General features: G+C 55.5%; 6 protein-coding genes across 6 annotated transcripts; 3 read left to right on the top strand and 3 right to left on the bottom strand.

Annotated features, from left to right (window-relative positions):
- Nucleotides 1-681: 681 nt before the first annotated feature.
- On the top strand, nucleotides 682-3,109 carry NCS54_00554700 (Rho-GAP domain-containing protein; the record flags this gene model as incomplete). The annotated part of the gene is made up of 3 exons (XM_053151047.1): nucleotides 682-1,420; nucleotides 1,532-2,305; nucleotides 2,352-3,109. 3 exons carry the CDS (start codon nucleotides 682-684, stop codon nucleotides 3,107-3,109), a joined length of 2,271 nt encoding a protein of 756 aa, XP_053007022.1.
- A 917-nt stretch (nucleotides 3,110-4,026) lies between these two features.
- On the bottom strand, nucleotides 4,027-4,737 carry NCS54_00554600 (Ribosome biogenesis regulatory protein; the record flags this gene model as incomplete). The annotated part of the gene is made up of 1 exon (XM_053151046.1): nucleotides 4,027-4,737. The coding sequence occupies exon 1, from the start codon at nucleotides 4,621-4,623 to the stop codon at nucleotides 4,027-4,029; it is 597 nt and encodes a 198-aa protein (XP_053007021.1). The 5' UTR covers nucleotides 4,624-4,737.
- Nucleotides 4,738-5,039: 302 nt separating this feature from the next.
- On the top strand, nucleotides 5,040-6,480 carry NCS54_00554500 (Hypothetical protein; the record flags this gene model as incomplete). The annotated part of the gene is made up of 2 exons (XM_053151045.1): nucleotides 5,040-5,646; nucleotides 5,702-6,480. 2 exons carry the CDS (start codon nucleotides 5,040-5,042, stop codon nucleotides 6,478-6,480), a joined length of 1,386 nt encoding a protein of 461 aa, XP_053007020.1.
- A 257-nt stretch (nucleotides 6,481-6,737) lies between these two features.
- On the bottom strand, nucleotides 6,738-9,386 carry NCS54_00554400 (DNA replication licensing factor MCM7; the record flags this gene model as incomplete). Its single annotated transcript, XM_053151044.1, has 5 exons — nucleotides 6,738-6,821; nucleotides 6,875-8,792; nucleotides 8,844-8,977; nucleotides 9,025-9,281; nucleotides 9,338-9,386. The coding sequence occupies 5 exons, from the start codon at nucleotides 9,384-9,386 to the stop codon at nucleotides 6,738-6,740; spliced, it is 2,442 nt and encodes an 813-aa protein (XP_053007019.1).
- A 478-nt stretch (nucleotides 9,387-9,864) lies between these two features.
- On the top strand, nucleotides 9,865-13,559 carry NCS54_00554300 (Peroxin-1; the record flags this gene model as incomplete). The annotated part of the gene is made up of 2 exons (XM_053151043.1): nucleotides 9,865-9,981; nucleotides 10,041-13,559. The coding sequence occupies 2 exons, from the start codon at nucleotides 9,865-9,867 to the stop codon at nucleotides 13,557-13,559; spliced, it is 3,636 nt and encodes a 1,211-aa protein (XP_053007018.1).
- Nucleotides 13,560-13,651: 92 nt separating this feature from the next.
- On the bottom strand, nucleotides 13,652-17,378 carry NCS54_00554200 (Hypothetical protein; the record flags this gene model as incomplete). The annotated part of the gene is made up of 5 exons (XM_053151042.1): nucleotides 13,652-14,747; nucleotides 14,800-14,831; nucleotides 15,081-15,384; nucleotides 15,700-16,969; nucleotides 17,021-17,378. 5 exons carry the CDS (start codon nucleotides 17,376-17,378, stop codon nucleotides 13,652-13,654), a joined length of 3,060 nt encoding a protein of 1,019 aa, XP_053007017.1.
- Nucleotides 17,379-18,013: the final 635 nt, after the last annotated feature.

Raw genomic sequence — 18,013 nt, 5'->3', positions numbered from 1 at the left:
GCGCGCGGGCACTGGCACTGGCACTGGCACTGACAGACCCTGCCACGATCCAATCTCTCACAAAAGCAGCAGAGTTCATCGAGTAATTCGAAAGCTAAAGCTCAGCAACGCCCAACCCGGCGCAGCGCAACGCAACAGGGACCAAGACCAAGACCAAGGAAGGGACTCGCTCGGGCTCCGACACGGACACGGCCTCTAATTACCCTTCAAACCTTCGAGAGACTATCCCGGCTTCGTTTCTCTTCGTCTTGCACTGCTCACCCGCTCACTCGATTCGAATCTGCCCCATGTTCTCCGCTTGCCCCTGACGGACCCCAACACCACCACCAGAACCACCACCACCACCAAGACAAGACGAGGACGCGGCCACCACCTTCACCACTGCCACCAATCGTCAAATCTTCCACATCCGTTGCGCTCTGCCCTGTCCGCCTGCCGTTCTAGTCGCCTCCATACGGTTTTCCGCAGCTCTCCCTCCGACCCGCGACCCGCAGATCGAGACCACCAGAAACAGACCCCCAAACCCCAATCGGTAGCCGCCCTGGCCCGCCCTTGACCCTCCAGCTCCGTTCTGCCCACACTGCCTCCCCTCGTGTGGCAGAGGCCCAGCCCAGAGCTCGCTCGCGAAGCAGGCCCGCGACTGCGACTGGAGGCTGCGCCGCCAGCAGGCAGGGCTCCAAAATGGGTCGCAAGGCGGCACCGCAGCCGCTGGCGCTTCCGTCTCAGTCGTCGTCTCCGTCTCAGTCTCAATCTGACGCCGCTGCTTCACGCAACAACAAGGGCGACCCGCCAGCTGCTGAAACGACTTCCCCAGGCGTGTCTCCGGCCGAGTCCAGATCGCCCCGGTCCCCCCGCTCCTCTCCTTTCCACAGTCGATTCTCGCCCTTGAGGAACCAAGGCGTCAAGAACCGGAAAGTGTCACAATCAACTGCAGCTCTGGCGGCTGTGACGGCAACCGGTACTTCATCGTCATCGTCAGCAGCGGCAACAGCAACAGCCACAGCACAGCCCTCGCCAACCACAGCCGCTGTCGCTGTCGCTATCGAGAGGAGCAGAGAGGAGCCCTCCTCCCAGAAGCAGTCCTTCAGGCATACGCGCGAGGATCCTCCTTCGACATATCCCTCCATCTCATCTACCTTGAACGAGCAGCCTCCCCCTCCTCCACTCTCCAATCCCCAGACCACCTCGCGACCCGACCCGCCGCAGCGGCCCATGACAAGCGACCCCAAGAAGGGATCCAAGAACGGCTTCTTTCACTTCAACAAGCAGTCCAAGGCCACCAACCAGTATCAGCCGCATGCCCACCATCACAATAACAACAACAACAACAGCAACAACAGCAACCGCAACCCCACAGAGACGAGAGCACAGATAATGTCGAGGGGCAGCGACGGATCTAGCCGACCAAGACACGGAGGAGGTATGTAAATCTGGATCTAACTTTCGTGAGAGGGGTGTGGTCCAATATACTTTAGCCCACCCGCGCAAGCCCAGGTTCGCAGCCAGCCGCTGACACCATGCTTTTGAACAGATCCATGCTACTCCGACCACTCCCTACACAAGCCCGTCTCTGCCGATCCTTTGCGAAGCGACCTGTCTTTGTCATCTGCCGGCGACCTCGACACTGCATCACCGCAGTCATCCACAAAGAAGACCAAGACAAAGCCCTTTGGCATCTTGAACCGCAGCAGATCCAATCGCGACAAGGAAGACGCCAGCCCCGAGCTGAACCCCGTTCCATCGCCTCGACAAGGCAACGAGCCCGAGCTGTACCTCAACTCTGTTCCACTAAAGACCGCTCCTCTGGGGCCCGACCGATCGTTTAGAGACATGATGAGCTCCGCCGTCCGGAATCGATCCGAAGATCGCGCGCCGAGAGACTCGTCCTCGACGAGGAGAGGCCACCGTGAAAAGGAATCAAAGACTCAGCCCTCTTCCTTGAACGAGAATGGAGGTTCAAACTTCCTCAATGGGCTGAAGAGCTCCGGTACACGTGCAGCCGGTATGCTGAGTGACCGTTTGTTTGGCGGAAAAGGTGGGCGTGGGAGGGACTCGGACCGAGATGCAGTGGATGACGAACACTACCAACTCAAAGTTATCAACCTGCCGTTGGTCGAGCAGACCCGGTTGACCAGGATCTCTAAGCGACTCGAGGACTCTAGGGATAAGACCGAGTTCTGGATGCCTGCCTTTCCTTGGAGGGCAATTGACTACTTGAACTACAAGGGATGTGAGGTGGAAGGTTTGTACCGTGTCCCGGGAAGCGGGCCGCAGATCAAGAAGTGGCAGCGAAAGTTTGATGAGCGTAAGTATTCTCTCAGTACTGCAAGACCTCAGCTGACATGAAACAGGGTATGACGTTAACCTCTTTGACGAGCGAGACTTGTACGACATCAATATCATCGGCTCGATGCTAAAGGCTTGGCTTAGAGAACTGCCCGACGAGCTGTTCCCCAAGGCAGCCCAAGACCGGATAGCAAGGGAGTGTGCTGGGTCGGAAGAGGTGCCTGAACTGCTGATCGAAGAACTCTCGAATCTCTCGCCCTTCAACTACTACCTGCTCTTCGCCATCACGTGCCACCTCAGTCTTCTCCTGGCTCACTCGGACAAGAACAAGATGGATTTTAGGAATCTCTGCATCTGCTTTCAACCATGCATGAAGATCGACGCCTTCTGCTTCAAGTTCCTGGTGTGTGACTGGCGCGACTGCTGGCGAGGATGCAAGAACGAGGCCAAATACATCGAAGAAGAGTACATGCTCTTTGACCAGCCTCCTCCACGAGGCTTGGCCGAACCGCAAAAGCCCAGGCCTCAAGAGCCAGAGATCGAACGCCAACAACTGTCGTCTTCGGACAGCAGCAAACAGTCAGGACGCATCAGTCCCGGAGATCAGAAGCCAAGGCTGAAAAAGAAGCAGCTCCAAATATCGCCATCCAACGGAAGCGTCGTCTCGAACAATTCGATCATCTCGAATACGTCGATCGTCTCGACTACTCTGACCCTGGATAGCGACCGCGACCGCGACCGTGAGGTGGGCAGGGGCTCAGGGGAAATCAGGGAGATGCGGCCATTGTCGCCTATCATGCCCCTGTCACCCCTCGGCTTCTAAAAGACATCCTTTGACTCGCTGAACGCGATGGGATGGAGCCTGCTATCACCGTTTCCTCATGCCGATACCCACGATAGAGCCCGTGATTATCTATGCGCGTTCAGCACTAGCCGATTTACGATGCCATGCCGTTTACGACTTTTTCTGCCTTTCGACTCCTGTACTCTGGTTGATCGCTCCGGACGCTGGCGTTTCCGCAGAGTGACTTCGTGGTGACGGCGAGGAGAGATCAAGCAAGGTTTTCGACAAGTCTTGGGAGGGTCTCTCCTTGCCGTACCGGAGCGAGTAAAGTTTTGTTTCTGTTTATTTTTCTATTGTTTGTTTGGTATACCCCATGAATGCATTTGAGGGAGGATATCGTCAGGGGTTGTTTTTTCTGCCCTTCATCTCGCGGGGAATCTTGGGTTTGGAATCCTAGCGTTTTCGCAATTGTGGATTTGTTTCTCGAACATGCTATCTTGTTGCTTAATCTGGGTTTCTAGGGTTGGAGACGCAGCCGATCTCGCGTTTGAAAAGAAGCTGGGGAGAAGAGGATATGAGACTGGGGAGAAGATGGCCAAGTCTGGCAGTCTGTTGTTTTCCCTAGTCCCTGGGCATCCTCCCATTTTGAGAATCCAGGAAGGTGATCATGTACCAAAGCGAGAGTCATGTAAAGGAAAGGGGTGATGATATAATGTTGGAGTTCCGAGAAATTGGGAAAGAAAGATAGCACATAAATGAAAGGGCGCAAGTGGATTCTTGTTCATTCCACCTAAACAAGTCGATTGCCTTGAACCTCCCACCCGAATTGTGTTTGTGTGTAACTAGCTTTTTGATGCCGATTCGTAACGCCAATCCTGAACGCCGTCTATGCTCAACAGCAGCAATTGCAGAACCATATATCAGCTCCATCACCCTCAACTTAATCTGCCGTCCCTCTACTTCTTCTTGCCGGACTTGCTGACGGCATTCCTCTCGTTCTTGCGCATCATGCGCTCGTTGCGCTTGACCCTCTCCTTGCGCTCCCTTCGGCCGTCGCCCCTCACGCTGGTGCCTTCCTTCCTGTTCATCTCCTTCTCGGGGTTGACCTCGACCAGCCAGTCGTCCTCGCCCTTCTTGTTCAGGCCCTTGTAACCCCACTTGCGCTTCCACTCGCCAGACTCCTCGTCGTAGGCCAGGTTGCGTCGCTGCTCGCGCGTCTTGGGCTTGATGCCCTTCTTGGCGGCGAAGCGCTCCCACTTTGTCGGGGGCTTGGCCTCGGGGACGGGCTTCTCGCGCGGGAGGCGGGTGCTCGGGGCCGGGAGGGAGAGGAGCACGCCCTCTGGGGTGGAGCTGAGGGGGCACGTCGTCAGGAGCTGGTTGATGAGTGACTGGGCGCCATCACGGGCGAGCTCGGCGAGGGACTGCTCGAGGTCGGACTTGTCGAGGTCAACGGGGTTGGGGTCCTCGGCGAGGAGGTGGCCCAGGTCGAAGGTGTAGGGTGTGGGCTTTTCGACTGCGACGGGCAGCTTTGGTCTGGAGCTGGGGAGCGCCATTGTGAATGGTGATTTATGGATGGCGATTCGTGCGGTGGGATGTGTTGAACGTTGAGAAATGCGAGTATTAAGATGGGGAGAATGTCTCGTCGCAAACCCAGCCTCTTGTCGTTGCTGGCTCTGGTAACTTTTTTTTCTACCTCGACCAACTGATAAGATAAATTGACGTCGGAGCGGTGGACAGGGGTTTTTCCGACACGGCGGCAGACTGGCCAATCATAGCGAGTACAGACCAACCACCCCTGTCCAGCTCCGGGGGTGTGTGTGGTTAATCCTCGAGATTTTCCCATTGAGACCTCAAAGCTCGAGACGAACCCCGCGAGAAGAGCGTCCCAGAACCGGCCCAATTGGCGCCAATGCCACGATAAAACGCCTGCCTGCCTGCCCTTCCATATACCCCGAGGCCCTCCAACATCATGGCGTCCGCCCACTCGCTCCGGTGCCTCGTGAGGCCGGCGGCCATTCCCCGGGCTCCTCGCATCCAGCCCATCCTCGCCGCCCCATTCTCGACCACCAGCGCAGTCCAGGCCGCCGCCGCGCCGCCGCCCATCAAGAGCCGTCAGGACCTCCCGCAAAAGGTCAAGAAGGCCTACAAGAAGAAGGCCAACATCGTCCCCGTCCGGAAGCCCAACCCCGGCGAGCGCAAGGCCTTCCGGAAGCGTATCCAGCTCAGCAACAACAGCGCCCTACCCGTCGAGGGCCTCGACTCGCTGGACCAGAAGAACATGACCCTTGACGAGAGTGCTGGAAAGGTCTTTGCCATCCCCGACAATGTGGTGGATCACCTACGTGCCCTCGAGGCCTTCAAGACGACACAGAGCTGGAACCTGTTCCGGAGACCGCATGTGCTACTACGCAAGGAGACGGTTGAGCTGATGAAGAGGCTCGAGGCCTCGGCTGAGAAGAAGGAGGCTCTCAAGTGCGTCTTGACCGGAAGCAAGCTCTCTGGCAAGAGCATGACTATGCTGCAGGCCATGGCTTATGCACTTCTCAACAACTGGGTTGTGTTCCACATTCCCGAGGGTAAGAGGACAATGATTTTAGACATGATCGAAATATGATATTAACTACTCACAAGGTCAAGATCTGACAAACGGCAACACTGAGTACTCACCCATCCCCGACACAGAGCCCATGCAGTTCGCCCAGCCCGTCTACTGCCTCAAGATGATCCAGAGCATCTACCGGGCCAACCGCACAGCCCTCGAGAAGCTGCAGCTTGAGAAGGACTGGTCCAAGTTCACCAACCTCAAGCAGGGCGCCACCCTCGCTGACCTCGCCCTCAGCGCCAAGGAGGCCGAGTACGCCTGGCCTACCCTTCTCGCTCTCTGGACCGAGCTCACCCTGCCCGGCCGTCCCCCCGTGCTCTTTGCCCTCGACGGCCTCTCTCACATCAACAAGATCAGCGACTACCGGGACCCCTCCTTCAACGAGGTCCACTCCCACGAGCTTGCTCTTGTGCGTCTCTTTGTCGATGCTCTCTCAGGCAAGGCTCCGCTGCCCAACGGCGGAGCCGTCATCGGCGTCACATCGGCGAACAACGCCCACCGCCACCCCTCGCAAGAGCTCGTCCTCTCCCAGCTCGAGGCTGGCCAGGCCGGCCGCGAGGTTCCCAAGCCCAACCCCTACGAGCGCGGGTATGACGAGCGTGTGTATGATGCTCTCAGGCACAGCTGGGTGCTCCGGCTCGAGGGCATCACCAAGGACGAGGCCCGGTCCCTGATGGAGTACTGGGGCGCCAGCGGCCTCTTCCGCAACGTGCTCAACTCGAGGACCATCTCGGAGAAGTGGACCGTGGGAGGCCACGGCATCGTGGGCGAGATGGAGCGGGCAGCCTTGATGCAGATGAGACTGTAAATGTATTCTAGAAATGTACAATATCGGTGTCCGAGTAGAGACCTCAAAACATGTATCAGCTCCAACAACCTCCCAAGTAACTTGCTGGCCAATGCTGTGCTCTCCAACATCAACTCAGAAATGGTGCTTCATGTGCTTCATCAATAGTTTCTCATTGTCGACAAAGATCTACCAGCAGACTATCCTTATCTACCTAATATGCCAGAACGCCAGGCCCTTACATCAGATGCCTCTTCCTATTACACGTCATGCCCTTCTTAAAAGTCCATATCATCATCCGGGACATCATTGTTACCCAAGACAAACACCAGTCTCGTGCCACCGCCAGTAGTTTGCCAAACCTGTCAAGTAATGTTAGTCTTAACCCTAATGGTCTGGGCAGTGGTATACTCACACCAGCCTCGGCATACGCTTCCAGGGTGTTGAGCCACTGATCTTCAGTGTGACCATTGGCAATAACTCGTTCCTTGACCTTTCTCATGCTCAGCTCAACGCCGAGATCGTCATTGTCAACATCGTCAGGACGGCAGGCACCATTGTCAGCCAATGTCTTGACCAGCTTGAAGATCCTGTCGGTGGCGTTGAAATGCATTCGGCCAGAGCCCAGATCACTATTCAGACTCTCCTTGCTAGCCTCGACAAGTCGCAACGCCTCATCGACATCATCCTGAGTGGTCTCGTTACTGAAACGCAGTCGCGCCAGGGCCTGGGCCAAACGCACAACACCGAGCAGAGTACGGGGAGTTGTGTGAGTGAACTGCTTGCCCTTCTTCTCAGCACGCTGCTGCTGGTCTCGCATGCGGACATATGTCTTGATCATGTACTCCGACACTGACTCAGGGACGACGGGTCGGTAGGTTCGAGCCTGAGCAATGTATGATCGCACCTCGTGAGGGCTGAAAACCACATTGTCGGTACCAATATCAGGGTGTCGGCTGTTCATGTGCACAAAGGCAACGTGCTTGGCGAGCTGCTCATCCGTCTCGCGTGTAGGGGTATCAAGAAGCAAGAAAAGGATATCGAATCGAGACAAGAGCGCGGCGGGGAGGTTGATGTTCTCGACAGGCGAGATGCGAGGGTTGTATCGTCCGTAGACAGGGTTAGCGGCGGCGAGGATAGAGGTGCGGGCGTTGAGGGTAGTGGAAATTCCAGCCTTAGAAATGGAGATGGTCTGCTGTTCCATAACTTCGTGAATGGCAGTACGGTCGGTCTCGTCCATCTTGTCGAATTCATCGATACAGCAGATACCGTTGTCAGCAAGGACGAGAGCACCGCCTTCGAGGACCATCTCGTCAGTGACGGGGTCTCGCATCACGGCGGCCGTCAAACCGACACCACTGCTTCCACGTCCCGACGTGTAGACACCTCGAGGGGCAACCTTTGAGATGTACTTGAGAAGCTGGGACTTGGCCACACCAGGGTCGCCCATCAAGCAGATGTTGATGTCACCACGGATCTTCATACCGTCTCCCATCTCTTTTGTCACACCTCCGATCAGGAGAAGGAGAAGAGCCTTCTTGACATCGAGGTGACCGTAAATCTCCGGAGCAATCGACTTGGCGAGAAGCTCATACACCTGGCCGGTCTGGCGGTACTTTTCAATTCTTCGGACCAGCGTAGGATCGACAATCATCTCACTGTAAGCCTTCTTGTGCTGAAGAATGTGGTGGGCCTCGAGGTATGTGTCGGTGAGGAGTCCAGCCTTCATGGCCTTGAAGCCAGTATAAGGGGTAGGCAAGAAAATACCCGAGATATCGACAACATCACCAGGGCTGATTTGTCGGACAAGTGTGCCGTAGGCAAAGACGGTAAGACTTCGAGGAATCTGACCGATAGGAACTTGCTCTGCCATCTCCTGAACCTTGACCTCCTGAAAGGGGAGGAACTTCGAGGCCCTCGAGGAAGGGTTGAGTTGACCTTTGGACTGGTTCTGCTTGCAGTCTTCCGAAGGACACATGGTAAGAGGACCATACTGTTTGTCGGTGATGGGCTGGAAGATCTCGCAACCACATCTATCGCAAGTGTATGCGCTGACTTGGACAATTGGCTTCACATCGGAAACTCGAGTGGCGATGGCGCGGATAGTGATCAGATGACCCAGGTGCTCGCCGCGCACTTGCCGGACGGCCAATGCCTTTGCAGGCTTGCTTGAGGTGCCTGACCTGGGCTTGAAGACAAGAGTATACCTGCGGGTGAGCTCGGCAGGGAACTTGTCTCCTTCCACTGTAGGGTCACGCTCAGCAGCCTCGTCGAGCTCTCGGTTCCTGGCTTGCCGCCGCGCCATCAACACATCGAGGACATCATCCTTGAAGCTATCGTTGGCTTGTCAGCATGGCTCATTCCCACTGGGTTCAATAACTTACGTCACATCCACACTCGGCTGGGGCATCACCGCATCCACAGCTCTCGAGACGATCTCGACGTAGTGTTTTGTGTTCATCTCGATAGACTCAACAAGCCTCAAGCTGTCGTCGCTGTCGAATGCTTGATTCTCCCACTGCAACATGGTTAGTAGTTGTTGATAATCCGACATGGAATCCGTACTATTGCTAGATCATCAAGATCGATTGTCGCCTCGTCAATTACTCGGTCTGCCAGTTGCTGAAGCATATCCTTGTACTTGTGGTGAGGGGTCCGCCGGCGCTCCTTATCCTGACCACGGTTTCCATCCTGATTGTCCTCGTCCATAGGGTCGTAATCATCGTCAAGGTCATCTTCGCCGATTGTGATGTTTCCAAGCGCTGTTGTGATGGTCTGCTCGGCTGACGTCTTGTAGCCCGTCAAGAAGTCTTGGAATGCATCTGGATGGTTGTTAGTGTCGGTCGCCTTTACAGATTGGGCCTCAAAGAATCCTCACGCTGCTGCTTCTCGTAGCTGACGGGGGCCTTGAACTCGCGCAGCGCCATTGTGAAGTATCTTGTGCGAAAGGCAAAGTCGATGAGCGCTGGGAAGTTGTGAAGCTATGCAGATGGAGAGATGCGATCGCGATGCACAAATTGAGTGGGCTGGGGCGGGCTGCAGGGCAACGACGGTTGCGCTGGACCTTCCACGCGAATAGCTGAACCAACGCGTCGTTTCGCGTTTTGGGCTGCACCGCCACATGCACAGTTTAATGGGCATGCGCCACAGCGTCGGCTTTTCTGCAAGCAAGAATGAGCGCACGGGTCCCTCGTCGCTGCCCAGGACAGAAGAAAGCTGGGGAAGGACGGGGAAGTACCCGAGCACGTGTGAGCTGCCTCGGCTGCGGGACGGGAACGGAGTCCAGGTCGGAGGTGCTTTCGGCGCCAGGTCCCCGAACTCTTTCGACAGACAACATTTGTTCGACCTTTTCTTCCCGCGAAGGCAATGACGCTGGCTGCATCCTAATACACTACGCGATACATCATGCCTCCCAAGAAGAATGCGCAGTCCGTGTCGGCGGAGATCTCGCTGGCTCACCTCAAGAACTGCTTGGTCAACCTCCCCTCGACGCTGGTCTCGCTGCTGGTTAATGTCAACACTGTGAGCAATTGCCTTCAGCCCCCTTTTGACTGGACAGCGTGTTGACTTGATATGCACAGCCAGTCCAAAACGTCGTCGTCGAACTAAGCTTCCGAGATGCCGCATCGAGTGGAACAAGCTCCCAGCAGCGGTCCGTCTTCGTGGGATGGACCGGCATGCCCAGCAAGAGGAGGACAGCGCCGCCAACTACGCGCGATGGATTCAATGGCTCGAGAGGATCTTCGCGCGACCAAGATATTCAACTAGTCGAGCTTGATGCGACGTTTGCCAAGACGATAGGATTGTCGGAGGGCCAGAAGGTCATGGCCACCGTCCACCTCGATCCCCCGCTGGCGCATACCATCAACATTGAGCCTCTTACGCCAGAAGACTGGGAAATTATTGAGCTCCACGCAACATTCCTCGAGTTGAACCTCATTTCCCAGATTCGCGCGCTCCCAAACCCCTCATTCAAACTCGGCGAGACGCCCGTCGCTCCACATGCATTGACGCTGCATCTCTCCCCAACCTCGACCGCGAATATCAAAGTCCTGTCCCTGGATCCTGTTCCTCCTGCAGACTCGCCGTTTGCAAAGATTTCCCCCGATGCCGAAGTCATCGTCGCGCCGAAGACAAGGCAAAAGAGTTCTCAAAGCTCTGGTGACCATCGCAGCGTGGCGAGCACCTCGAAATCCAAGCGAAGCGGTACGAGTACTGTGCGCCGACGGAGCACCAGGGAGGAGCGGAAGCCTACCATGTTTCTCCGTGGTGTTGACAGGAAATCTTGCGAAGAATGGTTCGATGAGGGACCTCTCGCCCAGGATTTCAGCGTCTGGGTTGACCGCGACCTCCTGCTGGGCGATGCCTTTAAGGGGGTCAACTATGCCGTGGTGGATGTCATTAAGCCTGCAGGCCTTCTGCAGCCCCAGCCGGAAGAAGGTGGTGCTCCAGCCGGCATGACTGCGTCGTCAAAGGTGATTGCCCACCTGCGATCGTGGATTGATCCCCCAAATAGCCAGACAGTTGCTCTTTCGTCGCCTCTATGTGCAACCCTTGGGTGTACAGGTATGGTGGGCGGCGTCGTCAAGCTACAGGCGGCACCACAACAGCTGCCCAAAGGACCGGTTCAAGGGGTCAAGGTGTTTCCGTTTGCTGCAAGCACCAAGACCGTCGAGGGTCTTCGGTTCGGTGGTGAATCCAAGGCTGAAAAGGAGGAATCTGCCAGACGATTCCGTCAGATCTATAATGCTTCGCGAGGCATTGACGGACTCCTTCAAGGACCGTTGACGGATGGTGCTGTTATGGGCGTGTACGATGGCCTTGATCCCCCTCAGGGCTGGGAGGGCGGCATTATCAAGTTCACCTACGGCGCAGACTTTCAAGAACAAAAGGATGCGACGAACTGGATAATGGGCCTTGACCCCAAGTTGGCCATTGACTTCCAGCCACCTACCCCTCGACCATCATGGATATCTGACTCGGACGGCTTCGAACGACAGCCCACCCATGACTCACTTCTCGTGGGGATTGACTCACTCCTAGACAATCTCCAGTCTCAGCTTGTGCATCTATCATCAGTCCTTCTTACCGGAGGTATGGGATCAGGAAAGACATGTGTGGCGAGGCACTTGGCTCAGAAGCTGCGGGAAGAATCATTATTCCATACGCTGTATTACCCGTGCCGGAAGCTTGTCAACGACGAGACAAGGATCTCAACGATTAAGGAAACCCTCAACCGCCTTTTCATGTCTGCAAGCTGGGGCGCGCGACTAAATGGAAAGGCTGTTGTGATCCTCGATGACCTGGATAAGCTGTGCCCTGTGGAGACGGAGCTCCAAGTTGGAAACGACAATGGGCGGAGCAGACAGGTTGGAGAGATTCTAGGTTCGATCGTCAGGCAATACTGCACACGAGACAGCGGTGTCGTACTTCTGGCAACAGCTGAGGGCAAGGAGTCGATCAACAATGTGGTTGTCAGTGGCCATGTTGTGCGCGAAATCATCGAGCTCAAGGCACCCGACAAGGAGGCGAGGCGACGAGTGATGGAGTCTATAGTGATGCAAGACGCCATGACGGCAGAGGAGGCGGCAACCCAGTTCAGCGACGAGAGTCGACCGCAGACTGCTGATGGCAGCATGGGAGACGACAGCGGCGCGTGGATGGACGGTGCCAGTCATACAAGCCGTGAGAACCCGCCAGCCAAGACCAGCGGGTTCCTATTGGATTCAGATCTCGACTTTTTGGATATTGCGGGCTCCACGGATGGATATATGCCTGGTGATATCAGCGTGCTCGTCTCTCGAGCGAGGAACGAGGCCATCATCCGGGCGATTGCCGAGTCACCAAACTCCACGGGGCCTGTCCATTTCGCCAGGACCGATTTTGACAAGGCGTTGAAGGGCTTCACGCCGGCTTCACTGAGGAACGTGACTCTTCAGAGCTCCTCAACCAGCTTCAAGTCGATCGGTGGCCTTCAAGAAACACGACAGGTGCTCCTCGAGACGCTGCAGTACCCGACCAAGTACGCGCCAATCTTTGCACAATGCCCTCTACGACTACGATCTGGCCTTTTGCTATACGGATATCCCGGCTGCGGCAAGACTCTCCTTGCGAGTGCTGTGGCTGGCGAGTGCGGGCTCAACTTTATCAGTGTCAAGGGACCCGAGATTCTGAACAAGTATATCGGAGCCTCGGAGAAGAGTGTGCGTGACCTGTTTGATCGGGCACAGGCAGCAAAGCCCTGTGTGCTCTTCTTTGATGAGTTTGACTCCATCGCCCCCAAGAGAGGACATGACTCTACCGGTGTGACAGATCGTGTTGTGAACCAGCTTCTGACGCAGATGGACGGTGCTGAGGGACTGTCCGGAGTCTACGTTCTGGCAGCTACTTCGCGACCCGACCTCATCGACCCGGCTCTGCTCCGTCCTGGTCGTCTGGACAAGTCCTTGCTCTGCGACATGCCGTCCCTGGAGGATCGGGTCGACATCATCAAGGCCCTGTTCCAGAAGGTCCGGCTCTCGGATGAGTTGACTGAGTCTGACGGACCCCTGACGGATGTCGCCCGACGGACCGAGGGCTTCTCGGGTGCCGATCTGCAGGCTCTCGTGTCGAATGCGCAGCTGGAAGCAATCCATGACGTGCTAGACGTGGATGGTCCTACAGTCACGTCGAAGCGTACGAATGGAGTCGGTGGAAAGCCAAACAGCACGCCCAGCTTTGTGCAGTTCCGTTACGGAGAAGGTGCCAAGCTCTCGGACCAGCCAACCCCAAAGAGCAAGTCAGCGGCGCTCGTCGAGAATGCGGCGATCCTGTCCAAGTTGGACGAGATCAAGATTGCGCGCAAGAAGGCAAAGCAGGTTCACGGTGCCCCGGCAGCGGCGATGAACGCGGACGCCAAGGCGTCGGCCGGTGAACAGCGGGAGGTGGTGATCGGGTGGGAGCACCTGATCAAGGCGCTCGACAACACACGGGCGAGTATCAGCTCCGAGGAGAAGACGCGCCTGCAGAGGATCTACACTGAGTTTGTGGTGGGCAGGAGTGGGCAGATGAAGGACGGACAGGGCAGCATGGAAATTGGGGGACGGAGTAGCTTGATGTAACATGTATGGACATATAATGGCGGCGAGATTTAACGATGGATAAATAGAACACCTTTTATATATGCAGTTTTGTTTATGGTTTCCATTTATGCCTAACGCGAGGCCTCATCCTCTGCCATGATCTTAGCCAATGTCTCCTGGACCGTGGCATGAATACCTCCCCTCGCGGCAAGCAACCCCCGGTTCTGGTTCAAGTCTCTTCCGGCTCCAAAGTCAATAGTCTTGCCGTCCAGGTCCGTCACCTTGCCGCCGGCCTCGGTCAAGACGAGCTGGGCGCCGGCGTGGTCCCAGATCCACATTCGGACGTCCGGGGATGAGGGAACTCGGAGCTGGAAGTCGCCTCCGCCAACGGCCAGGGCGGCGTACCGGATGTGCGACGACCACACCTCGGTGTTGGGGTACACTGCTCCGAACGAGGCGGCGAGCTTGGCGATCAGGTCGTGCCGGGACGTCTTGCTCGAGGAGCAGTCGACAATTCTGGCGTCTGAAAGATTCGAGGCCTTGTCGAGACCTTCAAGCGGGCGGGCTTCTTCGAGACCACTGAAGTTCATGGTGCGGATTGTCGCTCCCTGGCCTCGGACAGCTGAGAGCATGAGACCAAGTCCCTCCTTGTCGACAGTTGTCTCTGCGAGGACGCCATCTACGGGCTTGAGGTTGGGGCAGCCCAGCACGCCGACGACTTCTCGACCGTCCTCGATCAAGGCCAGAGAAACGGCGTACTGCTCACCTCGCAGAAAGGTTGCCGTACCATCAACAGGATCCATGACCCAGAAGCGTCCAGTCCTTCCTCCCTGACCACGACCCCCAAGATCAATCAAATCAAGCATCTCATCCACAGAAGCCGGACTCGCCAGCAGCGCCTCATCCTCCTCGCTCTCCAGATGCGCCCCAGAGGCAAGCTCATACACGCGGTCCCTCAACGCAACATCGCTCCGCAAGGCAGCAGAGTCCTCCTCGCCGACAAAGGTGTCACCGGGGAAGGCCTTGGTCAAGGCGCTGATGAGAATAGCCTGGGCGGCAAAGTCGGCGACGGTGACGGGCGAGGCGTCGGCCTTTGAGATGCCGCTGACGGAGGAGAGCACCTTTTTGGTGAGGATGGAAGCTCTGAGGACTGCGAGCTCGGCGATGTGACGCTCACGGGCGTATGCGGCGGCCATGATGAATAATGCGTGAAGGATATTGGTATTTCTGATGAGAATTAGCTAAAGATTCTGAAATAGTTCGGATATTCTTCTCGTACTTGTAGGTAATGAATATGGCCACGTGCTCTTGCTGGTGGACGTTACATGATCAGATTAGTTGAAAATGAGGCGGTGATGAATCGGATCAATCAATCATGATGCTTGCTCCACGGATCCACAGAAACACAATCGACACCAAACACGGGCAACTGTCTACCTAGCAAACTGCAGGATTCTTTGCAAATTACACGTCTAGATCGCCTCACTTACACACAAATCATGTTGCATGGGTAGGAGCCACAAACTCGTCGAGATGGGCAACAAAGACTTGGTCACCAACTCTCATCATGATGCCACCACTGGACTTGACCTTGACCTCTTCGTATCCCAGGCTTGTCAAATCATACACTGGGGCACCCTCATTCAAGACTGCCGCCGCTTCTTCCTCTGATAACCGCCTCGCCTTAAACCTGAGGTGCTGTGACGTGCTAGAGGTACCTGTCGTGTACTCGACAAATAGCTCGAGTGAATCAGGCAGGGTCACAACCTCTCGTCGACCCTTTTCAACTTGTCTCCAGGCTTCCTTATCACCAACCTCGTTCTCTTCGCCTGGTTTCTTACCCAGCGAGGCAGGAGTCGACATGCTTGAAAGGCGTGTTTCGTACGTTTTTGGGCTTACAATCTGGCTCATCCGAGATCCAACACTTGGGTTGCTGTCCGCGTCTGTCTCGACTGTTGAGTGATTCAAATCTTCAGACGATTGGAAAACTTGAGCCTTTAGCGTAGAATACCTACCAGCATCTTTATATTCGTCTGCTGGCGCCTGTTGAGGCTCCTGGCTAGACAAAGGCCTAGAAAACGGCAAAGACCTAGAAAAAGACAAAGATCTGGACAAAGGCCTGGACAAAGACTTGCGTGAAGACTTGAGCGAAAGCGTGGGCGAAGGCATAGGTGAAGACGCGGGCTTGGGCGAAGGCCTGAATTCTGCACTGCTCTCAACCTTGTTGTGGCTTAGAACCGCCTCTTCCTCCTTTTCAGAACCATTCTGTTCGGTAGGGCTTCCCTGGTGCGAGGAAAGGCATTGCTCTCCATGTTTTCCCTGAGGGCCCAAGGTTTCAGTCCCATGCTCGGGCACAACCGTCTCCTCGCTGTCAGAGCCTTCTGCCGTCTCTCGCAATGCTTCTGCCTGTTGCGTGAGAATCGATAGACCTGATACAGCAGCTGATGGAACAGTGCTCTCTAACGGACAGTCTATCCGCTCGGTCCCTTCCTTGATTATCCGGTTAATCTTAGCCACTGCTAAGCGCTCTAGCTCCAGAGTGAAGCCCTTCTTCGCGTCCTGGAGGCCGCTAGATGGCAGTCTCCAGCCGGGGTAGATCCTCCCGTGGGTTCTTGGGATGCTGTACTTTCCGTGGAAGGCAATGAAGGCGTTGCAGAGATAGCAAGCATCCTTGTTGGAGGCAATTACCCTTGGAGGCGTCGGGCCCTTGTGTTGATCAAGATACCAGATGAGTTGCATTTCAGCATGAACTCTCGGATGACGCATCAGCGGGTCAATTTGGCTTTTATAGCATTTAGACTCGCTCCCAAGGTAACATGAAAGCTCTCTGACCACCTTTTCGGTATTCCAACTCGTACCGTGGTGAGCTTTCAGCTTATCCAGCATAGCCGAAAGACTAGGACGCGGTGTAGGAGTACGCTGGACAAGCGCCGAGGAGTCCAACACCACGGGGAGTGTATTGGCCTGACGGATACATTCATATCGCCTCGCGAGTTTCACCAGTGTCGTCGCTGCCCTCTTGTAGTTTCCCACTTTTCGGATCATGTTGAGAACCGCCTCACGTGTACTCGGGTCAACACGCGGTTTCATGCCGTTCATGTCCTTGAGAAGTATGGTGCCAACCGTCGGCATATCGGAAAGCTCGTAGCATATCTGAACGATAGACTCGAGCTCTTCGTCCCTGGTTAACGTCCAAGTACCACCGATTGGAGGAGTGAATGCAGCCTGATACTTGACCAGCTCAGACATCAACTTGTTGCTCAGTGCCATGAAGCTCGTGCGATCCGCACTCTGTTGAGACTTTTCGATTGCAGAGTTAATTTCTCTCAAGATTTTCTGAATTGTCGGCCTGTTCTCAGGGTTGATCATCCTGATTCTCGACAGGATGCGCCAGCGACACATTGACACGATGGCCTTGAACACATCACCTTCAAGTTGTCCACGAGAGCCTTGATGCCATGTTAGTACAAGTAATCCCCAGCATAGGGCTGCTGACTTACTACTTGAGGCGTCTTTGAGTAGGGAAAAGACACTGTCAAATCCCTCCTTCACCCATTGCAGATATGGCGATGAAGGCCCAGGCCCTTTGGCGTTGGCGGCAACCATGATGACTAGTCCATGTCTTGTCTCCTCGACGCACACGGCTGTCACATTTCTAATGTCGTCCTTTATTCCAGACAGCAATCCAAGAGTAGTCGCCAGGTGCTTCTCATCATTGAGAGAGATGGTCCAGCCAACATCTGCCTCTTGTTGCCGGGTCAGGTTCTTGTGAGGGTGCGATGCAACTTGTCCGAGATAGTAAAGAAGAGCAATGTTCTTGGCACAGTCTGCTTCCAAATCTGTGCCGGACATTTCCATCTCATGGTTCGAATGATCATGTTTGGCGAAGGGGAGTTTCCCACAGACCTTGGCTCATCCTTCATCAGAACCGAGCAAGTTTCAACCTTCCTGTGGCTTGCGTAGAGGTCCCAACTCAGTCAATCATGATTGATTGCAAGCGCTTATCCGTCATTATAAGCTGTGTGGTTGGCTCCGAGATACTGCGGGAGGCCGACCGCGGTGACAGAAGGGCAACGATGCAACACAAGACAGACCAGAAACAATTACTGCCCAAGCCTTGTTGCAGCCAGAGATAGAAAGCCTTTCTGCAATATAAATGCTCTCTAAGCGTGCGTCAACCAGTGTACCAGCCGCCACAGCCTGACATTCTCCCCATCAACAGTTCACGATAGTAGCCAACACTTCGTCACCAGTCAAGCAGTCAAGGGCACAGCGGGTTTGTCATGTACTTTATAGCTTCAACCATATCTATGCCACCGAGCAGAAGCCTCTTGCTGGTCCTGCCCCTTTTTTTCCACAGGCCCTGTAAAACATCTTTCATCTAAGAAGGGCTCGTTTGCACCTGTACGCCTCGCCTCGCCTCTGCTCTGCCTGCCTTTCATCCCTGGCAGTGAGCAGCCATTCATCGACCATCTGTAGTTGGCCAGATCCAT

The sequence above is a fragment of the Fusarium falciforme genome, chromosome 4 (assembly GCF_026873545.1).
Source record: "Fusarium falciforme chromosome 4, complete sequence".
Lineage (NCBI taxonomy): Eukaryota > Fungi > Ascomycota > Sordariomycetes > Hypocreales > Nectriaceae > Fusarium > Fusarium falciforme.
This window is presented reverse-complemented; position numbering and strand designations above follow the sequence as displayed.